General features: G+C 33.9%; 1 protein-coding gene across 6 annotated transcripts in view; it reads left to right on the top strand.

The window, feature by feature from the left end:
• The window catches only part of CFAP54 (cilia and flagella associated protein 54), a 311,472-nt gene that overhangs the window by 86,256 nt on the left and 212,651 nt on the right, over positions 1–12,565 (top strand). For all 6 annotated transcript variants that reach the window (XM_082739254.1, XM_082739253.1, XM_082739250.1 and 3 more), the window contains 3 exons: positions 7,202–7,378; positions 11,183–11,275; positions 11,541–11,726. In XM_082739254.1, coding sequence (XP_082595380.1) covers positions 7,202–7,378; positions 11,183–11,275; positions 11,541–11,726 — 456 coding nt within the window. The remainder of the gene's footprint in view (positions 1–7,201; positions 7,379–11,182; positions 11,276–11,540; positions 11,727–12,565) is intronic.

Here is a 12,565-nt window from a genome sequence, read left to right as displayed (position 1 = left end):
TACTGATGTCCATATTGATTAGGACCCTAGATGTTGGTACTGCCTCTTGTTCTTTTTTTGTGGTGAGTTTTTATGCCTTGTCATTCTATCCAGATATGAATAAATGAATGAGAGAACAAAATACTAAAAGGGCAGCAATGACCCCAGAAAAATATACACTAACCAAATCAGAAGAGACCCGAAACTGGGGGGGGGGGGGGGGAGAAGGGGGGGGGGAAGAAAAAAGAAAAAAATATATATCAGACTGGCAAATAGAAGAGAACCACAGACTTGGTTTTCAGTGCATTATGGTCTGTTAGAACAAACTACCTCCCAAAATTTTAAGGAAAGAAAAACTTATATATATACAAAAATAAGGGTAAACATGTTGAAGGGATGGGATATGACTGTAAAGATGAAAATTTAAAAAAAGATTCTAAAGCAGAGATTGATAAGAAGTTGGTGAAAAAAGAAAAAGAGGAAAGAATGTGTTCGGGCTGGAGAGTAGAACAAAGCCATGTGTTAGATTTAGGGTATACTTTATAATCTATTAGAAGAAATTGTATCCCAAAATTTTAAGGGAAAAAAAAAAAAGAAGAAATTGTATCCCAAAATTTTGTATGTATACAAAAAATAAGGTTAAATACAATGAAGAGATAAAATATAACAATGAAAATGTAAAAAGATTTAAAAACAGGTATTGATAAGATAAAATAATTTAAAAATGTTAAAATAAGAAAGATGAACAATTAAAAAATAAAATAAGAAACAAATTAAATTTTAAAAATTTAACTTTGAAAGACTAAAGGATCATGAGAAAAAAGCCAGAATGTGTTGCTTTCCCCTGGCTCTGGAGGTCCATAGTTTCAGATTGATGAACTTGGTCTTGGCTGGATGTTCTCGCTGATCTTCTGGGCTAGGGGCTTGTTGTAGTGATTCTCAAATGTCTTTGCCCGAGGCGGAATTGCACCACCCTTCTCAGGGTCCAGGCTAAGTTATCTGCTTGGGTTCGCTCTTGGGAGCTTTTGTTCCCTGAATACTTTTCTGTACAGCTTTGGAGGACAGGAATGAAAATGGCGGCCTCCCCATCTTTGATCCCATAGGAGCTGAGAGCTCAGGGCCCTACTCTTTAGAGTGCCCTCAGAGAAACACAGTCCATCTCTCCTCTCTCTCTGATCTCCCACCACATTCTGAGCTCACTGAGCCTGTGACCAAGCATTTCTATCTCTGGCCTACGTCCCCTTTTGGAGTCTACAAACTGCTGTGCACTCCCACACCACTCCTCCCGGAGGAGGGAGAGGGTCTCTCCGGATCTGCTACTTTTGGGGTCTCTGCTCGAAGAGCAGTGGCTTGACTGTGCCTTGGATCATGGTTTAAGGTAATCCCTAGCTGACAGCCTACTGCTCAGCTCCATCTCTGTTGCCAGCTTCTCTGCTCCAATACCTGGGAGCTCTGTCACACTCAGGCACTCCTGGTCTTTTTGTGACCCTGCAGGTACTGAGACAACACGGTCACCACGAGGGCTGCACCCCTGCTTAGCCTCTGGAGCAACGTCCCTCAGTGGAACGGACTTCTAAAAGTTCCAGTTTTGTGCTCCGTTGCTCTCTCACTTGCTGGGAGCCAGTCATTCCCCTCACCACCACCACCCCCCTGCCTGCCGTCTATCTTCCCATCTCTTTAGATTTACTTCTTCACATGTTCTACCTTCTAGAAAGTGGTTGATTTTCTGTTCCTAGAATTACTGCTCTTCTTCTCTTCTGTTGAGTTTGTAGGTGTTCAGAATGGTTTGATAACTATCTAGCTGCACTCCTGGGACCTAATGATATTTCAGTTTCCTACTCCTCTGCCATCTTGCTCCTCCAAGCTGCTTTTCTTTTTTTTTTTTTTTTAAGTGAGAATACTTAAGATCTGTTTCTTAGGAAATTTCAAGTATGCTATAATTAACTGTAGTCACCATACTGTACAATAGATCTTTAGAACTTTATAACTGGAAGTTTGTGCAGATCTCCCAATTCCCCTTCCCTACTGCTTGCCCTTGGCAATCATCATTCTACTTACTCTTTCTATGAATTTTACTTTTATTTTTTTCAGATTACACATATACATGATACCATACAGTATTTTTCTTTCTCTATCTGGCTCATTTCACTTAGCATAATGTCTTCAAGGTCATTTATTTTGTTTCCTTCTTTTCTAAGGCTGAATAACATTCCATTGTATATATGTGACACATTATTTATTCATCTACAAGTAGACAGATTATTTTTGTATCTTGGCTATTTGAATAATGCTACAATGAACATAGGAGAGCAGATATCTCTTTGAAATAATGATTTCATTTCCTTTGGCTAAATACCGAGAAGTGGGATTGCTGGATGATATGATAGTTCTATTTTCAATTTTTGAGGAACCTCTGTACTGTTTATCATATTGTTATACCAGTTCTCATCCTTACTAACATTGTACAAGTATTCTCTTTTCTCTACATCCTCATCAACATTTGTTATCATTTGTTTTTTTGATAATAGCATCCGGACGGGTGTCATGTCATATCTTATGGTGGTTTTGATTTGCATTTCCTTGATGATTAATGATATTGACCATCTTTTCATGTACTTGTTGGGCATTTGAATGTCTTTTTATTTAAAGAAAAATTTCTATTTATATTTTTTGCCCATATTTAAATTATTTGATAGTTCACTATTGAATTAAGATTTACTTATATATTTCAGATATCAAGCTTTTATTGAAAGTATGGTTTACAGATATTTTCTCCAATTCCATAGGTTGCCTTTTCATTTTGTTTGTTGCTTCCTATGCTGTGCAGAAATTTTTAGCTTATTTATTTTTGTTTTTGTTGCCTGTACTTCTGCTGTAAGATCCAAAAAATCATCACCCAAACCAATGTTAAGGAGTTTTCCTTTATGCTTTTTTTCCTCTGAGTTTTATGGTTTCAGGTCTTATGTTTAAGTCTCTAATGCATTTTGAGTTAATTTTTATGTACAGTAAGATAAGGGTCTGATTTCATTCTTTTGAATATGGATATCCACTTTTCTCAACACCATTTATTGTATCCTCATTGTATATTCTTGGTGACTTTGTCAAAAATTAGTTGACCATATTTCTGGGCTCTCTGTTCTATTCCATTGGTCATTCTTTCCTTCTTTTCTTTCCTCCCTCCCTCTTTCCCTCCCCTTCATTCTTCTTTCTTTTCTTTTTCTTCCTTCCCTCCTTTCTTTTCCCATACTATTTGATTACTGTAGCTTCGTTTGAGATCATGAAGTGATGTCTCCAGTGTTGCTCTTCGTGTTCAAGTCTGTTTTAGATATTTGGATCTTTTATCATTCTGTACAAATTTTAGGATTGCTTTTTCTATTTATGTGAAAACTGCTATCAAAATTTTGATAGAGCTTGCATTGAATTTGTAGGTCCATTTTGGGTTGTAGGGATATTTCAACAATATTAATTCTTTCTATCCATGAATATAGATTATTTTTTCATTTATTTTGTCTTCTTCAATTTTTTTTCATAGATGTTTTATAGTTTTCAGTGCACAGATTACTTCCTTGGTTAAATTTATTCCTGTTTTCTTATTTTTGATACTATTACAAATAGGATTATTTTCTTAATTTGGGGGGGCTAGTTTGTTGTTAGTCTAGAAATACAACTGATTTTTCTGTATTGATTTTGGATCCTGCAAATTTATTGAATTTGTTTATTGGTTCTGACAGTGTTTTGGTGGAGTCTTTACAGTTTTCTGTATATACGATCATGTCATCTGTAAACAGAGACAATTTTCTTCTTTCTTTTTTATTTGTATACCTTTTTCTGATTGCCTTGACTAAGATGTCTGGTACCATGTTGAATAAGAGTCGTAAGAGTGGGCACTCTTGTCTTATTCCTGATCTTAGTGGGAATGCTTTTAACCTTTGTCACTGAGTATGATGTAGCATTAGGTTTGTCATATAAGACCTTTGTTATTTTGAGGTATGTTCCTTCTATATGCAGTTTGTGGAGTCTTTTTTTCTTTTTAATCATAAAAGGATGTTGAATTTTGTTCTTTTTCTGAATCTATTGAAATGATCATATTACTTATATCCTTCATTTTGGTAATGTGGTATATCACATTTATTAATTTGTATCACATTTATGTTGAGCCGTCCTTGCATACCAGAATAATCCTGCTTCATCATAGTGTGTGATTCTTTTAATGTACTTTTTGCATCTGGTTTACTCTAATTTTGTTGATGATTTTTGCATTTGTATTCATCAAGGATATTGAGTTTTCTTTTCTTGTAGTGTCTTGCCTGGCTTTGGTATCAGGATCATGCTGGCCCCTTAAATCAATTTGGAAGTGTCCCTTTCTCTCTAATTTTTTTTAGAAGAGTTTGAGAGTGATTGGCATGAATGTTTTAAATTTTTGTTAGAATTCACCAGTGAAATCATCTGATTCTGTTCTTATCTTTATTGGGAGGTTTTTAAAAATTAGTATTTTATTTATTTATTTGACAGAGAGAGAGAGAGATCACAAGTAGGCAGCAAGGCAGGCAGAGAGAGGGGGGAAGCAGGCTTCCTGCTGAGCAGGGAACCCAATTCGGGACTTGATCCAGGACCCTGAGATCATGACCTGAGCTGAAGGCAGAGGCTTAACCCACTGAGCCACCCAGGTGCACTGTTGGGAGGTTTTTTGATTACTGATTCATCTCCTTTGTTATTAGCTTGTTCATATTTGCTATTTCTCCATGATTCAGTTTTGGTAAATTGTATGTATCTAGTTATTTATCAATTTCTTCTACGTTATCCAATTTGTTAGTGTATAATGTTCATAGTAGTCTCTTCTGATTCCTTGTATTTCAGTAGTATCAGTTGTAAGGTTGTCTCTTTCATTTCTGATTTTATCAATCTGAGTCTCTTCTCTTTTTCTCTTAGTCTAGCTAAAAATTTGTCAGTTTTATCTTTTCAAAAACCCAGCTTTTATTTTAGTTGACCCTTTCTATTATCTTTCTGGTCTCTATTTCATTTATTTATCTTCTGATTTGTGTTATTTCCTTCCTTCTACTAATTTTGGGCTTAGTTTTTTGTTCCTTTTCTAGTTCCCTTACAGCTTAAAGTTAGATTGTTTATTTCAGCTCTTTCTTTAAAAAAAAATTATTTTTATTTGAAAGAGAGAGCGAGAGCAGGGGGGAGGGGCAGAGCAGAGGGAGAGAATCTTAAGTAGACTTCATGCTGAGCACAGAGCTTGAGGAAGGGCTCAATCTTGCAACCTGAGCAGAAACCAAGAATCGGACACTTAACTGACTGTGCCACCCAGGCACCCCAGATCTATCTTTTTTCTTAATGTAAGCATTTGCACTATAAACTTCCTTCTTAGAATTGCTTTTGCTGTATCCCATAGAGTTTGGTATGGTGTATTACCATTTTCATTTGTCGTAAGATTTTTTTGACTTCTGTTTTTACTTCTTTTAAAAAAAAAATTGGTAATGACTGTTAAAGATTAAGTTCAATTGAAACTGTAATCATATTTTTCCTTATTTGATTTATAGAAAAATTAAATCGTATTTGTAGACTTCCTAATATTAAATTATCCATGCATTCTTGGGAGAGAGAGAATATAATTACAGTATGTTATTCCTTTAATATATTACTAGATTTAATGTATTAGTATTTTATTTAGAATGTTTGTATTTATATTTGTAAGAAGAGTGCTCTATGTTTTGTGTGCAGTCATTTTTCAAGTTTCTTACAATAATTTGTAACATTTTTGAGAAGTTCTCTTTCTTCATAGTAAGAAAATTTTTAAATGGCATAGGAATTATCAGGTTTTTAAGATTTGAATTTTTTAAAAAATGAGATCAGTTCGTTCTGAGGTTGTGGGAAGAAATTTTTGTTATCTTTCTCAGTTTATTCTATCATTATCCTGCATTTATGTTTTCTGCTTCTTGAATTAGCTTGCTGATTTTGTATTTTCATCCCTAAATGGTCAATGATGCTATGCATCATTTTTGTACTTATTGGCTGTTTATATATCTTCTTTGGAGAAATGTCTTTTCAGATCTTTTGTCCTTTTTAATGGGGTTATTTGTCTTTATTATTGACTTGTAACAGTTCTTTATATATTTTGAATACAAGTCCATTATCAGGTACATGATTTGCAGATATTTTCTCTCATTCTATTGGTTATCTTTCTTACTTTTTTGATGGTATCGTTTGAAATACTAATTTTGATGAAGTTCAGTTTATCTACTTGTATGTGTGTGCATGTATGTTTCCTTCTGGTGTTATAGCTAAGAAACCATTGCCTAACCCAAAGTTATGAAAATTTACTTGTATGTTTCCTTTTAAAAATTTTATAATTTTAGCTCTTACATTTAGGTCTGTAATTCATTTTTAGTTAATATTTGTATGTAGTGTGAGGTAAAGGTACAACTTTATTACTTTCGCATGTAGACATCTAATTGTTTTAGTATCATCTGTTGGAAAGGCTATTTTTTTCTCTATTACCATTTAATTTTAATCTTTATATGGATTTCTGCTGTGGAGCTCAATTAAAGAGTCTTTGCCTTTTAATTTAAAAGACAAGTTTAACCCATTTACATGCTTTATTATTTTGGATATATTTGACTTTCTTTGGTAGTATTCAGATCTTCTGACTTATGTTTTTTGTTTTGTCCTTCAGTATGTTACTTTTTTAAATGTAGATTGCCTTTCTTTCAGGTTTACAGAATAACTGTTTCTATTTCTAGTTGCTGATAATAAGAAACTTTCAATAATATTCATTTCATAAATCACATATACCGGTAGTCTTATTACTTGAGAGTCACATTTCAAGTTGCATTAAGGGTAGATGTACAGTTCTTTAGTATAAATGTAGATGATCATGCTACGAATTTTTACAGACAGTGAAATATGATGGTAAATATTCAGAGGGTTTGATATGAAAATGAAATGTCTAATATTAATATATTATAATGATGATGAACATATTAGGTGTATAAATATGATTCCATTGCCTTATTTAATTTATAGCTGTTTTTTACTTAGTCTTATTTAGTAGCTATTTTTTACTTTTATAAAATCATTTGAAACTTGCAGTATGTGTAACACTGAGGCTCAGAAGTTTACATATAGCAAGGTAATGTTGTTTAACATTACCAGAATTCTACAAATATAAATGCAGTTCAAATCCTGAAATGTATTTTTCTGTGTTCACACTTTATTATAGGAAGCATATTCTTTAATTGAGAAGACTGAAGCAGAACAAAATACTCTATATTCATATCAAAACTATGTGGAAAGTTCGAAAAGAAAGAAAAGCAGAATTCCTCCTCCACCTATCCTGCTATCCCGAACTTACTGTTCTGTGACATTGAAACCTGCTCCATTTATTTCAGATGTTAAGGTATTTTTCCCATTTTATGATCTTTATTTCAGGCAAAGCAACATAAGTACTTCTATGATTATCATGATTGATATTTTTCTTGCTCTTAGGACTTTTATTAGTCTTATTTATAAATACTTTTATTGGGATTAATATTGGGATATCCCAATATCCCAATATCCCAATATTATATAATATTGGGATATTAACATTGGGATTAATATTGTAATGTCTTAACTGTACTTAATTTCTTCACAACCTTTCCCTCTTTGTGCTATTTTCCTTTATGGTCTATATAGCTTTCCTATATTCCTATACCCAACTATATAGTTTGGTCACCATGGCATAGTCCTATGCTGACATCCTAGTGTGTTCAAGATAGAGAAGTTCTCAGATGTACTAGAATGAGGCATTTGAAGACCACAGAAGTTACTTCCAGAGCCAATGATGGAGATAATGAAATTTTCAGATAGCGAATTTGGATGTTCTTCCCAGAGTTCTTCCAAGTAAATGGGGATTCTTTTAATGTAAACAAATGACAGTTACAACCATATTATAAGTTATTAATCTTTATGTATTTATTGAAGAATGAACTCTTTTTTCCTTCCCCAGTGCCTTGGAACTTGGCCTAAATGTGTCTCTAACTTGAGATTTAGTGTCCTCACAAGCGTTCTGCCTGATTCATATTTTAAATATTAAATTTCCTCTTTTGGTTGAACAATAACATGCTCTTTGATGTAGTATAAAAAAGTTTTATCTTTGTCTTTAGGATATTCTGCTCGAACTTCTATCAACTTGGTATCGTGAAAAGGGTGGCTTTTTAAAATTCCAGTTCCGCCACTTACTAGCAGTATGACTTTAGAAAATCTAAATATAGGTTTTTGAGGTGGTGGTGATATTATTTTTTTTTTATAAAATATGTTAACTGTGAAAATTAGATGAGATCATAGATAATATTCCTGGCATTTTGGTTGATCTCCCCACATATCTTATATTAAACGTGTAGTAAAGTTTGCTTAAAACAGTGATGCTATAGAGTGTGATTACATTATTAGATTTTTTATCCATAAGTTTTGTCCTGTGAACATTACTGAATATCTCTTATCTGTCCAGCTCTGTGTGAGGTAATTGAGATAAAGAAATAATCACAAAGCTTGATTCCATTCTTGGAGGAGCTTCAGACTAATGGGATATAGACATCAGTGAGAAGTAATACCATCTTTATAATGTTTTATATTTGGGGAAATATACCCATTCATCTTATACCAAACTGTGCTCTCATAGATGCATTATTGCAATTGCTGGCATTTTTAAAGTTCAACTATAGATTTGCTTGGATCTGGTTAAGGAATGCTAATTTGTTGATTTTGGAAGCTCAGTATGGAAATAAGACTGGATGCCTTACCAAGTTCTTTGTTCTTATTCAAATGTTTTGATTTATTTACCAGATCTCCTTCCTTCCTTTCTTTCCTTCTTTTTTTCTTCCTTCCTTCCTCCCTTCCTTCCTTCCTTTTTTAAAAAATTTCAAATTAGTGATTAGTTTATCTCATTTCATAATGCTTAGAAATAGGAAGATACAAGTATTCCATATCTGACTTATAGTTGTAGGACCCGTCACTTAGCACATTATATGAAGTTTGTATATATTATGCATTAGTAGAGTTGTGTGCTTCAGGAAATTATTACCTTCTGTTACATGCTCCTCAGCACTAGATGGTGCTGTGGGCTTAAATAAGCTTCTGGTTAGAGGGTTCAGCCATCTTTTGTTTTATCAGAAGCTCTTGTTAAAGCATTTGTTTTGTTAAAAATCTGTTTTAATAGTTGAAAATGCTGATGTTATTAATAAACTTTTACTTCTAAAGTTAGGAGTGATTTGTTCATGGTGTCTTTACTCTTATGTAGATTCTAATTACACATTGCTCCTTATAGTTACACAAACTAAGATGTCTTCATTTGTGGAATAAAATAGAAGCATAAATCCTGCTTCTAAAAATGCTTTTAGAGAGAATTTTACCCTTCAAATTCTGGTTTATATAGGGAGCTTAACTTAGAGAAAATAATAAAGTCATATAGTACAATCTTTCTGCCTTTTCCCCCCCTCTATGTAAAATGTTACTCTTTTTGCATGGATAGTTTTAAAATTTCTTCTGAAATTTATCTAATTTAAAATTTTAACTTTCTTCTGAAATTTATCTAATTTTTTCCCCCTCTTGGCTTCCTTTCGAGTTCCTTCAGTGCTATGTCTCTGTCCTTGGAGTTCTACCTTTGTCAAGTGCTCCTTAATTACCCAAGCAATTTTCTTTATAACACAAAGGTTTGGACACCTGTTCCAGAGACTCTAATTCATTGAAACTAGGCATAGTTCTTTGTTCTTATTCAAATGTTTTGATTTATTTACCAGATCTCCTTCCTTCCTTTCTTTCCTTCTTTTTTTCTTCCTTCCTTCCTCCCTTCCTTCCTTCCTTCCTTTTTTAAAAAATTTCAAATTAGTGATTAGTTTATCTCATGGGTAAAAAAAAGGAGCATGGGTATATGTAATTTTTAAAAAAATGGCTGGTTCTTTAAAAACTGCATTTTAAAAGTTGACTCAGCACAGTCAGGGTTGAGAACTAGTTGTGCAGACAAGACACTATTAGGATTTTTCTGTTGACTTGGAGAAAGAAATAGCTAAGCTAAGCTATAAGAGGCAGTCGCTTCTTAGAAACAATTACTTTTTCCCTTCTTTCCAGTTTTCCTTATCATTTAGGTCTTGAGATGTTGGTAGGTGGAGCCTCTAGGGAAAAGAGAATGAGACAATGATGACAACCCACTCAACCCCAACCTCAGGACAGTATGGCTCCTTTATAATGTTATTCTCTAGGTATCAACTTGCTCCCTTTCCCCTTACAGTGAGACAGTTCATTCCAGTGAGGAATCTCCATTATTTTGACATCTTGGGCAGAAGAACCATTTCTAACCATTTAATTAAGTTACAAGTTTGATTGTTCCTGTAGAATTTGCATTTTGCTTTTGGTTTCTATAGTTAAGAATTATCAAATATTATGCTACTATCTGAGCTTAGGCAAGTTATTAAACATTTCTGTGTCTCCATTTCCTGTAAAGCAATAATCTCATTTCATAGGGATATTGCAAATATTAGAAAATCTATATAAATTTCCCACCAACACATAGCACGTAGAAACTGCTCAGTTAATGGTAGTTAAAATAATAAAAAATGAAGAATTGTCTTTGTAGTTCCAGGTAAATGAGCTGTATATTTGTCTTTACTTTTGTGAGATTAAATCTAAGTGTATTTGTAAAGTTAGATTCCATGTTTTTAAATTTATTTTGTTTAAATTCAATTAGCCACCATATAGTACATCATTAGTTAGATTCTGTGTTTTAAAACTTGAATAATTGTATTTGTATTTGGAAAAGTATTTTTTAAAAAAGATTTTATTTATTTATTTGACAGAGAGAGATCACAAGTAGGCAGAGAGACAGGCAGAGAGAGAGAGGAGGAAGCTTGGCAGAGAGCCCAATGCAGGACTTGATCCCAGGACTCTGAGATCATGACCTGAGCGGAAGGCAGAGGCTTAACCCACTGAGCCACACAGGCACCCTGGAAAAGTATTTCTTTTGCTACATATTTTCTGTTTTTTAAGTTTTTAAATTCTAGTTAGTCGATATACAGTGTAATGTTAGTTTCAGGTGTACAATGCAGTGATTCAGTGCCTCCATGCAACACCTGGTGCTCATCAGAGCAAGTGCCACATCTTGATAAAAGAAACTGAATGCCCTTGTTAAACAAACTAGAAATGATGGGTTCATCTCTCTCCTCGGCAGGTCTCCTGGTACTGCATTTTGGGCTGCAAAGCAGAAGGGAGCTATGGAAAAGTTAGGCTAAACAATAATCATCTCCCAAACTCAGGAGAAGCGGTATGTCAAATTTAAAAAACCTCTAAATGTCAGGAAATCTTACCAATAGTCTCCTTAATGACAACTGAGTGTTTTTTTTAACCTTCTTGTAATGTTATTATTTCAGTGAATTTTTCTAATTTCAGTTTAAATCATAACAGTAAATACAAAGGTGTTACTTTATTTTATTTACTTTTTACATATAAGGATTATTTAATTAGATTTTTAAAAAGTCACATTCCTTCAGTTTTCTATACATAAACTTGAAATATGTTTTTATTAACAGATACCAGCTGATGGTAAAAGCATTTTTGAAGTGAAAGGTTTAGAAACCAATGAAAAATATGTCTTTGCAATTGCTGCTTATTCTTCTAATGGGAAGCTTATTGGCGATGCTATTGGGGAGACAACTAAACCAATTCTGGTTTATCCACCTCTTTCTGCTGTTACTGCTCGGATGTTCTTGACACAGGTAGAAGAGATTTCTGCTAATTTTTTCCTCTATGTTTTTTTCTGTTAAGCTGTTACTAAGTAATTTCTAATGGGAAAAAAATCACAGTGGATATTCTAAAGCTTGTAATATGTATTTCCACTACTGCAGTTTAGTCTCATAAAAATAGTTATCATTAAAAAAAAAATAGTTATCATTCCTTCTCTTTATAATGGGATTGATTTTTTTTTATTACAAATGTGTCCAGGAAAAAAATGCTATTGTAAAAATTTAATTTTAATTTTAATTTTAAATTTAATTTTAGAAATTTAGGAAGTACTGAAATACACAAAGACGAAAATACAGTAATTTTTTTTAAAGATTTTTTATTTGTTTATTTGACAGACAGAGATTACAAGTAGACAGAGAGGCAGGCAGAGAGAGAGAGAGGGAAGCAGGCTCCCTGCTGAGCAGAGAGCCCGATGCAGGACTCGATCCCAGGACCCTGGGATCATGACCTGAGCCGAAGGCTGCGGCTTAACCCTCTGAGCCACCCAGGCGCCCCCACAAAGAAGAAAATAAATGTTACCTATTTATCTTGTCATCTGGAGTAGCACTTCTTTTTTTTTTTTTTTTTAAGATTTTTATTTATTTATTTGACAGACAGAAATCACAAGGAGGCAGAGAGGCCTACAGAGAGAGAGAGAGAGAGAGAGAGAGAGAGAGGAGGAAGCAGGCTCCCATGGAGCAGAGAGCCTAATGTGAGGCTCGATTTCAGGACCCTGGGATCATGACCCAAGCTGAAGGCAGAGGCTCTAACCCACTGAGCCACCCAGGTGCCCCTGGAGTAGCACTTCTTAACTTGGGGGCAATTTTGGCCC

Source organism: Mustela nivalis (assembly GCF_964662115.1).
Source record: "Mustela nivalis genome assembly, chromosome: 7".
NCBI classification, from domain to species: Eukaryota; Metazoa; Chordata; class Mammalia; order Carnivora; family Mustelidae; genus Mustela; species Mustela nivalis.
This window is presented reverse-complemented; position numbering and strand designations above follow the sequence as displayed.